This window comes from Gymnoscopelus microlampas (assembly GCF_963454915.1).
Source record: "Gymnoscopelus microlampas genome assembly, chromosome: 9".
NCBI lineage: Eukaryota > Metazoa > Chordata > Actinopteri > Myctophiformes > Myctophidae > Gymnoscopelus > Gymnoscopelus microlampas.
In genome coordinates, this window is record NC_139946.1 from 33382524 (window position 1) to 33397029 (window position 14506).

General features: G+C 44.0%; 1 protein-coding gene across 7 annotated transcripts in view; it reads right to left on the reverse strand.

Annotated features, from left to right (window-relative positions):
- rfx2 (regulatory factor X, 2 (influences HLA class II expression)) overlaps positions 1–14506 on the reverse strand; it is a 34929-nt gene that overhangs the window by 11775 nt on the left and 8648 nt on the right. For 3 of the 7 annotated variants that reach the window (XM_084066547.1, XM_084066549.1, XM_084066548.1), the window contains exons 2-9: positions 11978–12089; positions 7895–7984; positions 7581–7663; positions 4361–4628; positions 2695–2769; positions 1394–1575; positions 657–776; positions 47–168 (exon numbers count right to left, since the gene is read on the reverse strand). In XM_084066547.1, the coding sequence (XP_083922673.1) occupies positions 47–168; positions 657–776; positions 1394–1575; positions 2695–2769; positions 4361–4628; positions 7581–7663; positions 7895–7984; positions 11978–12089 (1052 nt within the window). Of the gene's footprint in view, positions 1–46; positions 169–656; positions 777–1393; positions 1576–2694; positions 2770–4360; positions 4629–7580; positions 7664–7894; positions 7985–11977; positions 12109–12831; positions 12880–14506 lie in introns of those variants that run through there. The other 4 variants (XM_084066550.1, XM_084066552.1, XM_084066551.1 and 1 more) reach the window with 4 other exon arrangements.

A 14506-nucleotide genomic window follows, 5' to 3' on the forward strand; every position in this document is an offset into this window, starting at 1 on the left:
AAATGACAAGTTCAAGAGAGCTGGCCACCCCCCCCCTTTTCCTTACCTATATACTGCTGGTGGTGCTGACTCTGAGCTGCTACCGACTGCTCTGGGGTGTTGGTGGTGTGCTGAGAGCCACCAGATAGGTGGTCCGACATGCAATCCACCTTATGCATGGGCTTGAACCTGTGGGGGCAGGAGAGGAGACAATTATGATGGCTTTGGAGCTAGCGGACGACTGAGGGGGTGGGGGATCAAAGAGGAAGAGGACTGAAGGGAACGATGACATTAATGGAGACATAGAGGTGAGAGAAGTGCAGAAAATAAAGGGCAGATGGAAAAGAGGGGGAGAGAAGCGCGAGAAAAGGAAGGAGGCCTTGACCACCAGAAAAGGAGAGTGGTGACAAGAACATTGCTGTCAAAGATGTTAAAACGTGGCACTGACCTCGGATTCTGAGGTCGCAAAAACAAAGTGACTCATTGACACCAAAATGTGGTGCGAATTTAATGTAGAATGCCTTAAAAAAAAAACACATGCAGACACAAAATCCCTGATACAACATCAAAAGGAAAGTCGATCAAAGCTTTGGCTCATTTGTCATGCCAGATGTGAGAGAGAGAGATGAAAAGGGAGGGAGAGGAGGTGGGGTAGACGGTAGGCAGAGAAGGCTGACCTCTGCTTCTGGTGGATAGGCTGCTGCCTCATGGCCATGTACTGAGTGTCCTCCTGCAGCTGGCTCAGCGGCGAGTCAGGCTTCACCCGAATGCCATAGTAGTGGTACTTAGAGTTGCCTCTGGTGGACAACGAGAGGAAAGCTTGCCATCAGTATAATCACTATCATTTACCCCCCAAAAACCCCAATGCCTACGAGCATCATCATATCTGTAATGGTTACAAGATTACAGTAATCGACATGCCCTTAGTCATCATCAACACCAAACGTCCTCCAGCACAGTGGCGTGCACAGACATTTTGATGGGCAGGTGCTCAAGTAAATTATACTTTTTTTTGTTTACTTGGTCTGCTCTTTTTTCCCCTCTACACCTATACCTCTTTGCCAAAAATAGCCGATCTACAAGCCCACAACGCCTCGCAGTGCGAGGCGTTGTGGGCTTGTAGATCTGCTATTTTTGGCCAAAGTTCTCCTCAGAAAAGGGATGCTAGGTTTCGAGTGGTTATGGTAAAAAAAAAATCATATCACATAAAGATTTGGCGGACGCCCTGTAGTAACTCTGAGGACCCCCTAGGGGTCCCGGACCCCCTGTTGAAGACCCCTGCTGTAAACTGGAAAAAAAACGTTTTTTTTCTTTTTTTTTCAAAAGGGCACTTCTGGTCAAGAGGGCAAAGGGCAGGTGCTCTAGCACCACCTAGAGTCTATCTGTGCACGTCCCTGCTCCAGCACTCTCCTACCTGGTGCCGAGGCGTCGGGTCTTGAGGCCCATGAAAACGGAGCGGATGAGCTTGCCAAAGGAGGCTGCATTGACTGGGTCCAGCTTCTGCTCCTGACAGTGGCGCAGGTAGTGGTAATACAAGGAGCACCTGGGCAGGCTCACCCCCTCTGCCGTCTCATAGTTATCCAGCAACCACTGCAGCTGAGAACACACAAACACAAACGCACGCACACATACACATACACTATCAGTCAGTCTTAATGGATCGACTCTGCCCTCTGATCACCATCTGGCCAGTAATGAAGATGAGGAGTGTGTCTTATTATCACATCAAAAAGGCAGATAAGGCACGTACACCGCACGCACACACCCTCACACCTGTTTAGGGAGGTTAAATATGGGAGAGAGACCACTCTTGCTGTGGCTATGCTTCATGTCTCGATTTCTTGGTCGTGGGAGTGAATGAGTGCCTGACTGGGAAACGGATCATTGTGCAAAGGCTCATCAATAGGGAGCTAATAATTCTGTCTGGTTACAAATCTCCACCAGGCTACAGAGAGAAAGGCACATGTCATTGTCTGTGGCCAGCAAAATGAATAAAGAATTCAAATGTTCAGTAAATTAGAGATTCCTCAAAAACGAATGTTTCAAACAATATTTAATATATTGTATATAGTGCGGTCAGGTGTGATGGATTAGCTGGATAGAGTTTGAGGGGACAACCGGCTAGAATGGAGGAAAAGTTCCTAACAAGTCCATTTGTGAGTTAGAATAATGGCTGAGGTCTTGATAAAGTACAGTTGAGTTGCATTTAATCTCATTTCTATTTCAGTTATAATGGGCTGATTGTCTTGCAAAAAGAGGATTCACACCACTATAACCTTTATATAATTGAGTGACAATGAGTGTGTCGCGATGTATTTTATATGAACTTGACAGACGAGGGCTTCGTGTGGCAGACAGAACCCCAGCAATCACACAGCCATCACTATGGCAGGAAAATTGCGCAGGGCAATCTTGAAGAAACCCATTTGGCTGAAGTGCGTGCAGAGTATAGGACAGGCTGCAGCTACGAGTCACATTCTTGCGCAGCAAGTGATAGCAAATGCGAGTTTAGAGTCAGGAAGAGAACTAATTGGGAGAAGAATTCTGCATGCTGATGAAACAATGAAGGGTACAAGCAGCTAGCGGTAGGCAATGTGTTCAACTTTAGCCCAAGTAGAGCACACTGCCTAAGGTGCAGCCAAGGCTTTTGGGTTTTTTCCCCCTTTTTTCCTCCTCTCTCGTGTCCTTTCCGAGGAGAGTTCCTGGTTGACTTACATGGCTGTTGAGCAGGGTGCTTTTGTGAGATGCAATCCCTTCAGACTTTTGGAGGTTTTCAATCGCCATTTCAAGCTAAAGAAAAGAAAAAAATAAGCATGCAAAAAAAGATGAAGGGGGGGAAAAAAAGAATTGAAAAAGAAGAAGGGGAGGTGGTAAGAGTGAGAGAGAGAGGGGGGTGGATAAGGAGGGGGTACACAGGGAAAACAACAAAAAAACAGAGAAAGGAAATAAGACTGTTAGCAGGCAGCCAGATCTTTGCATTTCCATTAAAATCAGTCAGTGTTGCGGCCAAATTAATTATTGGCAGACAAAAGCATGCAAATCAAGGGACTCGTAGGGTTAAGCTGCCGACTGAAGAAGACTGTCCCTGTCAGACACTCTTAAACGTATACAAATAAGAATCACAAACAGGGCCACAAGTCATGTCAAGCCCTCTGAAAATGGGATGATATTCACCTTTTCCCGTCCAAAACATTTGACCGCACAGTGCACCACGAGAAGGTTATTTGAAATGCAGTGGACATTTGTACAGAGGAGTAACTAAAACAGAAAGAGGATAGCAGGGTAATAAAAACGTATGTCCATATAATTCTTAGCTTTTCTTTCCACTAGGTAGGCTATTTTCAATGAATATACCAGATCGACTTTTAGTGGTATGGAGGACTGAAAATAATAGAGAATTAGGTTGGCGGGCATTGGGAATGACAAAACCAGGGACTTTCTTTTTAGCTTTAGAAAAAAAGTAGACGAAAGAAAAGATGTGTGGTATAGCAGCCAAACTTGAACCTTAGAAGAAAAAAAAGAATCAGGCAATATTCCAAGCCTTAAGAAGGCTCCCCAGGGCTCTTGGCCAAATGGTAATGAGCCCCAGGGGTTGCTTTGCTTCACAGGGGCGCTCAAGTGCCTGTGAAAACCTCTGAAACAAGGCAGAGCTGAATTATTTAAGCCAGTGCCCTGGTTCTCTAGCCTCTACAGGGCTCCACAGCAGCCACAAATTCAGGTTACTTTCTAGCTCGCCCGCCTCCCATCTTGCTCCAAGAGGCTGCGCAGACCGGAGACAGGCTCAGGCAGCGGTGACGATTAACACCAGTGTGCGTCACACAGACGACCATATGGCACGGAGGACGTTGGCTATGCAGGGTGGCTTGTGTTTGTAACTAATGATTTATGTACACTTGAGAGCAGAAATCTTCATCTTGACACAGAGATGACTGTCAGAATGCAGAAAAAAATATTGATTTACTTAACCACTTAACCTCGTATCCTATATACACGTACTTCTATGACAGGGTCCTCCAGGGGTCTATAATTAAGTCCTTTCCTTTTTTTCCCCTCTACACCAAAACACTTGCCGAAAAGCGATCTACTGTACTAGCTCACACGTGTTGCAATACTTGTGAGCTTGTAGATCTTCTATTTTTGCTGAATGATCAGCTAGGAAATGCCCAGAATAGGGACACTAGGGTTCATTAATATCATTCAGGCACTGACCATCACAGACAGTTTCTCTTTGTCTGTGGTGATCTTTTTTCCCCTCTATGAACGGCATTCAACTGGAGCAGGCCTCGATGAAGCCATTCCACAATTAATCCCAACAGGGAAAGCCCCAACCGGAGTGCACTCGAACTTAAAGACACTCGAGGGATGGGTGTTTGCTACCCACCATGGCCGAGGAGGAGCGTGCGGAATGCGAGGTGTGGAGGCGGCTGCTGTCTGCACCCCCACCGTGGATCAGGTAGGCGCCACCGCTGCTGGAGATGATCTGGCTGCCTCCCATGTCCATGGTGATGCCCACCATGCTGTGAGGGGGGGCTCCGCTGCTGGCAGAGGAGGAGACCACGGTGGTGACCTGAGACCCGGCCTGCGAGTCAAAGTAGGCACCGCCCTGTCCGTAAAGCTGGGCCTCCGGGTTGTAGCAGTAGGCTGTACGGCTAAAGAGAAACAGGAATGAGATATGGGACAAAAACAGACAGACCAGGGATTCTCACTTCTTTACGGGAAATATTTGTCTTAGCACAATGCACAGAGATGAGATCTTGAGCCTTCAAAGACATTTGGAATTTGCATACAATGGCATCATCACATTATGCTGGGAGAGGTTTAAATAAACTTTTGATTGCTGATCATTGTTACTATGATGATGTGAGATGATTTTCACTTTAGAAGGAAATAAAATCATACAGCTGATGATTTTTCAAAGACCAGCCAAGTTTCCTTGAGATTTTATAACATTCTGACCTTATGTGCTCACCAGGAATTGTTTCTCTGAAGTTGTGAACACTGCAAGAATGATTGTCTCCGCCAGGCCGAAGGCGTGGCCTAGACTATGTTTTCGCCCCTGTCCCCGTTGGACAGATTGGCGTGAAACTGTGCACACACTCCCTGGAGGTCAGAGCAGAACCTCTGCCCCAAATGTTTCACATCAGCCTGTTACAGCACCACCAGGAGGCCGATTTATGTAAAACAAATATTACTCCTACAGATTTAGTCAAAACATCACACAAATCAGTACACATTATCTCTATAGTCATGTGATCCATACAGATCTGTCCCAATTTTTCACATTCCATCCTGATTGGCCAAGATTAGCTTCCAAAGTTTGCAAGAGTGGTCAATTTTGAACAAAATGCCTCAAATAATTAACTCAGCATCCGATTGCCGTGAAACTTTGATCTTGGATCATTAAGCAACTCCCCAAATAAGCCACGCCCATTTCCACCTGCGTTTTCTTTGCAAAACACAGTTTTTGCTACTACTCCTACCAATTTTGTCCAAACCGAAATTGGTCTCTGTAGTCATGTGATCATTCAAGATGTATCTGTCCGATTTTTCGGATTCTATGCCCATCGACTACGATTGGCTTCCAAAGTTTGCTGGAGGGGCCCGTTTTGCACAACATGCTACAAGCACCGCTGGAGGCTGGACCGATCAGTGGGAAACTTTGCACGCACACTCCCAGTAGGCCAAGGGACAATCTCAATCCAATTCTTTTTTCAAATTCAGTTATCACGCCACTATGAGACAGATTTTAGCTAAACACATTTTGTTACTATGCCTGCAAATCTCTGTAGTCATGTGATCAAGACGTATCTGCCACATTTCTCATATTCCATTTCAATTGGATTCCGTTTTGCACAAAATGCCACATCATGAATGCAGCGCTCAATTACTTGGAACCTTTGCACGCACAATCCCACTAAGCCAAGGAAGAACCTCCATCCCAAATATTTCAAATCTCCACATGGTGGTGCAAGAACATCCCACTTCACGTTTTGGCCTAGAACTCTTGAACCATAGGTCATACAATCAACATTCTTCCCCCCTCTGGATTCCTTGGATCATGACGCAATTTATAGGCCATGTTTGTGCTAGATTCCATTTTCTGCCATTGTGTTTTCTTCAAAACACACTTTTTGCTATTACTCCTACAGATTTTGTCCAAAACTCACAAATCGATACACATCTCTGGGGTCATGTGATTGAGATGTATGAGGTTGATTTTTTCCGATCCCATTTCAAGTGGCTATGACCAAATATTGCAGGCCCTGGCTAGGTAACCCGGCCTGGCGGAGACCTATGCTCCATCGATGGATCGATGTGAAATCCTGAACACTTGAATAAACATCTGCATCCCCAAAGTTGAGCGCAAAGGCATTTTATTTCTAATCACAACACCCAGAGCCAACAAGAAATGTTATGGGTCTTAAATGTCTGAAAGTACATGTGATGAGAACTAAGGGACTAAGAACACAGTAAACATGCACTCTTAATTGCACCGTGGTGCATGTTATATTACTGCTTGACAAGAATTTGAAGTGTATCACAGACCACAAAAGAATAAGAAAATCCCACAGCATTCAATTAGCTCTAATAGCAGGTTCATCAGTATCACTGCATATCAGCTGGATGTGGTATGGTGAAGAGTGAGGCCGCCTGTCTTTCATCTGCCTGTTCATACATAACTCAAGTGGAATCTTAATGGACCTTGCAGCAAATTGAAGAGATACAACATATACGAGCAGTGTGTGTGTGTGTGTGTGTGTGTGTGTGTGTGTGTGTGTGTGTGTGTGTGTGTGTGTGTGTGTGTGTGTGTGTGTGTGTGTGTGAGAGATAAGAAATCATTAAAAAAGAAAAATAACCCCAGTATGATTCTCCAAAGGTTGTAGTGAAAACAGGTCAGCGGGGAGCAAGAGATGATATTCCTGATCTTTTTATAATTGGTTGCATGCCGTGTCACACACCTATGTGATATGCGTGAGCTTGTAGATCAGCTATTTTACACCGACACAAAACCAAGTGTAAAGGGCCATTTACACCAAGCACTATTACTATAACGATAACTATGAAGATGGTTTTAAAAAGTGTTCATGGTAAAGTAGATGGTAAAGTACACAACACAACTATAACCAAGACCAATGGTGCACCAATAGTGCTTTGTATGACCACTACTCATACTCTCCACACGTAGTATTATTTCCTTGTAGTCCTGTGCTGGTACAAAAGGAAAGGTCAGATGGGCAGAAATGTGATTAAGTCCTTTTTTTTTTTTTATTCATGAACTGAAGCCAAAATCCAGAACAATGCACAAAAACCGAAAGCTTGAATGGTGGCTATCTTCTTGTGTGCAACTTTTCTTACAGTTATATCCAGCTGCTGTGGGGCACGGGCCTCAACAACACTAAATTTGAGAAGCATGTTGTGGATAGAGTTGGGGATGGGCTGGGGGGTAAAAACAATCACAGCTGACTGGCTGCCAGCATTTGAACAGATATAGAAATAGCCATTCCGATTTCCTACTGCCATTGAATGCAAATTCCTGTGAGTCAGACTACAGTGCATCGTGTTATTTTGTCATAACTATAGAGAGGTCTAACATTGCTCACATAGTTCCATTTGTGTAGATTGCTTCTCCGCCTTCTCCTACATATTGGACTTGGGATGGGTATACGTGTTGGACCTGTTGGACCTATAGAGACAAACAATACAAAAGTTACAACCATGGGTGGAGACTAGAAAGTAGCTTCACTTGCTTAGACAGAAGATTCATATAAAAAAGTATCTGCCACTGAGGTGACAAACAATTTACGTAGGTACAGGAAGTATAAGAAGAAATAGACGACTTATCAACAGAAACCCAAGTTCTCTTTGAGGTCAAATAAGTATAATACTTGATGCATGTATGTGTAAGTTTATGTACCTGCTGAGGGACCTGTTGAACCCTGGGTACTGACAGCTGCTGTACTTGTGCTACTTTCTGAGCTGACCCCGTTGCTTGCACCAGCACCCTCTGTGCAGGAGAACAGGCAGAAAGCAGTTACTTAAATGTGCACGCACAAACACACACAGCAATGCTAATGTGCAGGGGCCTCCTGCATCCCACAGAAGAGAAAATACTTCACAGATCACTAATAGTGTGGGGCAAATGCGTAAACACGAATTCCTTATGGGGATTGTTTTCCTATTTGCAAACATAATGCGAGCTTACTGTGCCAATTCTGTTCTTCTCTATTTTAGAGCGGAGCGATCCACTTAAGGAGCAATTCCCCCATTTTCAACCTTATCTTTATATAATTGGTCCTCACTGATGCTCATTATAAGATGGCACAATATTCGTCTATTCACTCTGCGTCTCATTGGTGGGCTATGGATGGATAGTTCCGAAACCAGCCTACCAATGACATACCGTAAGCGACCAGGATTCCAAGATAATAGAAACTAAAGCCTTTCTCTTCCAGGAAATAAAACAAAATGTGATAAAACATAAGCCATTGTTCTTGCATTAGTCAAAATAAAACGTTTGAAATCTTATTTCAAACTTTTACCATACGTGTCTACCGAAGATGTCACTAATTATAGGCAGATTTCGGAACTGTCCACAGCGTCTGAGACACAGAGCGAGCAGACAGAAATGGTACCATCTTATATTGAGCATTAGCGAGGACCAATTATATGAAGACAGGGAAAATGGGTTAAGTGGTCCTTTAACCACTTAAGCCCTATATAGATTTTTTCTAAAGGTTTTAAATTTGAAACATTTTGGAAATGTTTGCCTACACTGACATGCCCAAAATTAGGTAAACCGGGTTTAAAGTGGTTTAGGCTATTTTGCAAATAACTGATCTCAGCATATACAGCACAACATGCAGGTTTATCTATGTGGTATGTATAAGGCAGGACGTGATACCAACAGGAAGTATTACAAATGTTAGTCGTTTTCCTTTTTGTGTAATGCGTCATATAAATCCCATATGGGATGGGCCAAAATGGTGGCATGTAATTCAATTAATATAGTATATGTCTTTCATTGATTGATTGAATACTTTATTAGTCAAAAATGTAAAAAGGATAACACAAAAAAGTCCTGGGGACTCGTTTCCATTGTGTTTCTTCAAGGGGTTGTGAATGTGGACAGCCACTCCTGGTTGCCTTCTGCAATGGAGTGCTGACGGAGATTCTTGTTTCATGACAACAAAAACAAATATAAACATACATTTTTCTTCACAAGCCTGAGATATTTTGTGTCCAGACAGCAGTGTCATTAGGCTCGGTGCTGTTTTTTCTCAATGTGCTCGACTTGTCCAAAAAGCTATGGAGATTCACTACTGACTTAACGTTATTATTAGTAAAGTAATTCCATTTGGTTTCCATGGATTCTGTTGAAAACAGTGCGCTTCTAGTTGGAGGGAGAGAGAAGTATTGGTTCTGTATTCTTGTGTGTTAGCCGAACTAGCACAAAAGCAGACTTGAGATCAAATTGACCGTTTTTTCCTGCGATTTCATTGGCCAGTAGGTGTTAGACCCAGTAGGTGTTAGACCCAGAGGGAAGACCCCTCTGGGTCTAACACCTACTAACCCACACAGCTGGATAGCAGCGGGGATACCATCATCTTTTAAATGTTGCGTTGACTAAATAAACAACATGTAGGCTAATCCGTTCACAGCTCACAGGAACGCTTCATTTGGTTAAGAGACAGAAAGCATGTAAATAATAATATCTTAACAGACGAGCTGAGCATCTGGAAAGTGTTGTCAAAGTGTGGTGTTTATTATGTTGACATTGATAATCCTCTTTAAGTCCTTGACAAAATATCCAGGTTTGTTCCACTTTGAAAGTACTTTTCCAGGTTTTATATTAAGTTACAAAACGTGTGAAACTGCGTGCTGTCTTTTACATTCTGTTAGAATAAAAATGTGCAGTGCAGCTGTGAGGCAGTGGTTACATCTCAAGCTAATAACGGATAAATGAACACTCACTGAGGATTTTAGTGTGCACCGAGGTGAGATAGAGGCGGATAGAGATATGAATGAAGTTACCAAAGTTCAAAGAAGCCAAATGTAGGGGTTGGGTTTATTTTAAACGTTAACCCTACATTTGTAGGGTTACACATTTTTTTGTATGTTTTTCATTTTTCTTTAGAGAGAGTTAGCGATGTTCAGTGTGCCTCACGCAGTGCGCAATACAAGCATGAGATTTGATTTGTCATCTGAAGAATTGCACAACAGGATAAACTGTTCTTTCAGTAGTATTCGAGTTGACGCAGTGAAACACTACACCACTTTACACACACATCTACGCACAATGGATGCAAATGATCCTATTAACTATAACAATGACACATCTCCAGGCGGTCTGAGGTGTGAAGACTTGCCCGTCTTGGGGGAGAGTGGTCAATCTAACCTAAAAGTAACGTCCGGGATGGTATCAAGGTGCCATATTTCGGTTTTAGAAAACGTTTCAGATTTATCTAGCCCATTTGAATGGAATATTTAAGAATAGTCAGGGAAGGGGAGCCATCTGAGAGCTAATATAATTGACTTCAAAATGTCAAAATCGGCCAGGCTGACCACTCAGACACGTGTGTGTTAAATAAGCATTTCTGCTTAATTTAGTAGTACAGTTGAGAGAGACAGGAAGTGGAGGGAGTTGTGTGTAGTGTGGAGGTTGGTGTGCGTGTGGAGTAGTGATTCCCTCAAACGTGTGACCGGCGGGTCCAAAAAAACAACTTCATAAACATGTCGTACAGAGTCGCAACAGTTCCACACAGAACTTTTGACACATCCTGCTAAAGTGTCTGTTACGTGTGCGTGTGTGTGTGTGTGTGTGTGTGTGTGTGTGTGTGTGTATGTGTGAGAGAGCGCGAGCAAGAGAGAGAGAGAGTGCACTTGCGGAGTAGAATATTTAAAATATGTCTGGTTGGCACTGGCAGTGATAATAATAAATGGACTTTTTTATTGGCCATCCTGATTCCTGGCCAGGATGTCCGGAAGGAATTATATTTGTCTTTGTAAAAAGAAAAAAAGGCCAAACCCGGCAATTACCGGCCTAACACGACCTGTGGTAGTTACTGTTACAATCTGACACAAACTATACATCTCTACTGGTACTAGCTTAGGAGGATTAACTGGTTTTCGTGTGATAAAGGCGTGACAAATCTGAATTTGATAATAACAATTATCTACCCCATCTATTTTTTTTCTTTTGAAAAGCAAACAATTTAAAGCACATTAACACTTTGGTATAGGCTTGGGTTGTCATGATGTAACTACTCCAATTGGTGAGATATCTTGCGCCGTTGCTCCACTGATTAGATTGATATTCCAAAAATGGTCTCCTCATTGACAGTGCACAGAGAAGCAGCTCTCAAAGTCACTCTTTTACCATATAAACGAATGGAAACAAAGCTGATTCTACCCATATATGACACTGCAAAACCTGGCATATTTTTTTTAAATAAAACTCAACTTCTTGTTGATTTTACAATTTGAAGATCCGGCTCTAGGTTTTCTTCCTAAAATAGCAAATGGCTAAATCAACATGAAGTTGACATTTGTCTCGACAAAAAATGCCATACTGGACTGGCAGAATCAGCTTTGTTTACTCTCGTTTATGTACTAAAAGAGTGACTTTGACAGCCATTTCTCCATATAAGTCAATGAGGAGATCTATTACTAATCAACGGCACAACGGAGCAAGATATCTCGCCAATTGACTAGTTGAATCATGACAAGGTAACTACATAACCCAAACCTCTACCAAAGTGTGTTTGTGTTTCAAGACCACTATATTAAAGTAGGTTCGGGTAGAAGGGATCATAGAAATTATTACAAGCACATCATATGGCAAAATTGGCCAGTTCCCCATGTCTCCGTGTATACACAGGTTCATGCAGATGTGGGTCCATGATTGAATGTTTCCATGGCCAGTAGTTAGGGGAACTCTCCAACAGGCGGGGGGAGGGGAGTGGGGACAGCTGTTGACAGGACGGAGATAGCAACTCACCTGTTGGGAAGCTGGGACGGGCTGCACCACGGGTGCCTGAGCGGATGTGGACGTGCGTATCGCTGTGCTGGATGAGGAGTCGGAGCCTCCCTCTGAGCTCTGCATGCTGGGACTGCAGGGAAGAAGAGAGAGACGGGTAAGCAGAGTGACAGACAGGGTCCAACGCCTGCGGGTACAGGTAACAATTTAAGCCTGAAGAAATCACAGAATGGAAGCATTCAGCCCATGCATACAGACAGAGGCACCAGGTGTGTTCAGAGTACACTAGCACTTTTCCACTGCATGACACTGGCTCAACTCACTGTACTTTCTCCACTGCAGATAGGACCCCCTAAATGTAGATGGTTGCCATAGCAACGTCAAACCCTCTGCACAGGAGAGTGCTAGTTTTAAAGTTTGTTAACAGTATTCCGGAGCTTCCATGCAGATTAGTGCATTGTGACACAATGGTGCAAGTGACAAGTCTCTCTGATCAATCAGTAGTCTAGTCTGCAGTGTTTTCACGCCACTGTTTGGCATCTGCTCCGCTCACATGGAACCTCAATGGAGGTAATACCAAAAACGCAACCAAAAAGGGTGACTAAATTTGAGTCGAGTTTAGCCAGTACCGTGAAGTGGAAAAGTGCCATAAGGGGGCTGCTGCATCAGCCAAGTAAAGCAGAGTCAGTCAAGCCAGCCGAGTCCCAGAGACAACCTTCCTCTGGCCTCTATCAGTGGAATAATATCAGGAACAACAAGCATTATTAAAGGTGGCAGGACCAGAGGCATCTGAAACAGGTGGAAAAGTTAGGATCTGTCAGGATGTCAGGACACCAGTAGGACTGTAATGACATCCCCCAAGGACTAAAACCCACCATAACACTGCCACTGCTCTGCCCTTCCATTGGATGACAGTGTGTGCTGCATAGCAAAGCAGTGGAGCTAAAAATGGAGAGACACAAAGCTCTCTCTTTTAAGAGGGGAGAGAGCGGGAGTATGGGAGGGGTGAGAGAGAGAAGAATGGAACTGCAATGGGGAGCGAGCATGAAAAAAAAAACTACTTCCCCACTCTCTCTCTGAAAAAAAAAGGGGGGGTGGGTTGAAAATGGCAGTGGGACTCCAACCCCTGGCCAGGGTTCTGATGATATCCAGCGTTTGTTTCGAATGAGAGCCGTTCTCCGGGGGGCTCCAATAATCCAGCTGATATGAGGAAATTCCTCAATGCTTTGTAAACGTTTGTCGGTTGCTATGGTGAGGAATCCATGACGACCACCCCTTACTCTGCCCCCTCCTCCCTGCCCCTCCCCCCCTCGCTCGGCTCCCCTCCCATTTCTCTTTTTTCTTTATTTCTTTTTAAAGCTCAGGCACAAGAACTTTTGAGTGTGGTGGCCACAGAGAAAGGAGGGGGAGACAGGGATGTGTAGTGTGTCTGTGTGTCTGTGTGTGTGTGTGTGTGTGTGTGTGTGTGTGTGTGTGTGTGTGTGTCTCTGTCTGTCTGTCTGTCTGTCTGTCTGGTAGTAGTCATGGTGGTGGGTAGATAAGAGGTCATTAGCAGAAAAGCTTTGCACTAGTGCAATTCAATGTGAGTCGGTCCATAGGCAGATAGTGACATGCTGCTTGTCCCCCGTCATTACAGCTGAGGACAGTGCAGCATAACTGTTCAAGACACAAGGTTCAAGACACAAGTCAACCCTCTTCTACAAAACAAAAAGCCAAAGGCACAAAATATTACATGTAAAATTGTTTCTACTTCGCTGTAGAGTAGTGTACAATCTAGAGGTCAACTCAATCGTTGCATCCGATATCGGTTTGTGCAACAGGTGCGCTCCTGGCTTTTAGCTTCTGGCTTTCTCAAGACAAGTCTGTATGTCTTTGGCCTAAGATCGGGGTGTGGTGTGGAACAAGGTAACTTTGCACTAAATTAAGAAGACACTTTTCGGATCCTCATTTATGCGGTGCTTGTTCATTTTGGCCAGGACCTTGGCCTCAAATCTACCAAATGGTAACAGTGATGGTGATGGTTGACAATAAGGTGAGAGGTTTGTGAACCAAGAATCGCCACGGCAGACCTGGAGGCTACTGTACCTGAATCAAAAAAGTGCCAAGACAGATTGTGTAACTAAGCTCTAAGTGGGGAGAATAACAACAGTTGGGTGTGCCACCGCTGACATTTTCCAAGCATGGAGACTTGGCCAGAGGCAGAAACGTTGCTCTGTCTGTCTGTCTGTCTGTCTACATGACTAATTGGGCTGAGCAAAGGAAAGCCATGTTGAAATTCATGACATGTGTCAATCGCTTGCCTTATCATCCGTCATATACACATGTCAGGTTGAATGGTGACAGAGAGGAGATGCCACATGCAAACACACACTCAATTGAAACCACCATTTGTCTGACTGTCAACAGCAGCACGCACCCCCTCCCCCCCCCTCCCTCCCTCCCTGTCTGATCCGTCTCCAGTGTATTTGTCATGATGGGTGCAAAAATAGCACTCATCTGTAAAGGCCTTATCTGAGCAGAATCATATCCAAAGACTATTTTCAGAGTGGT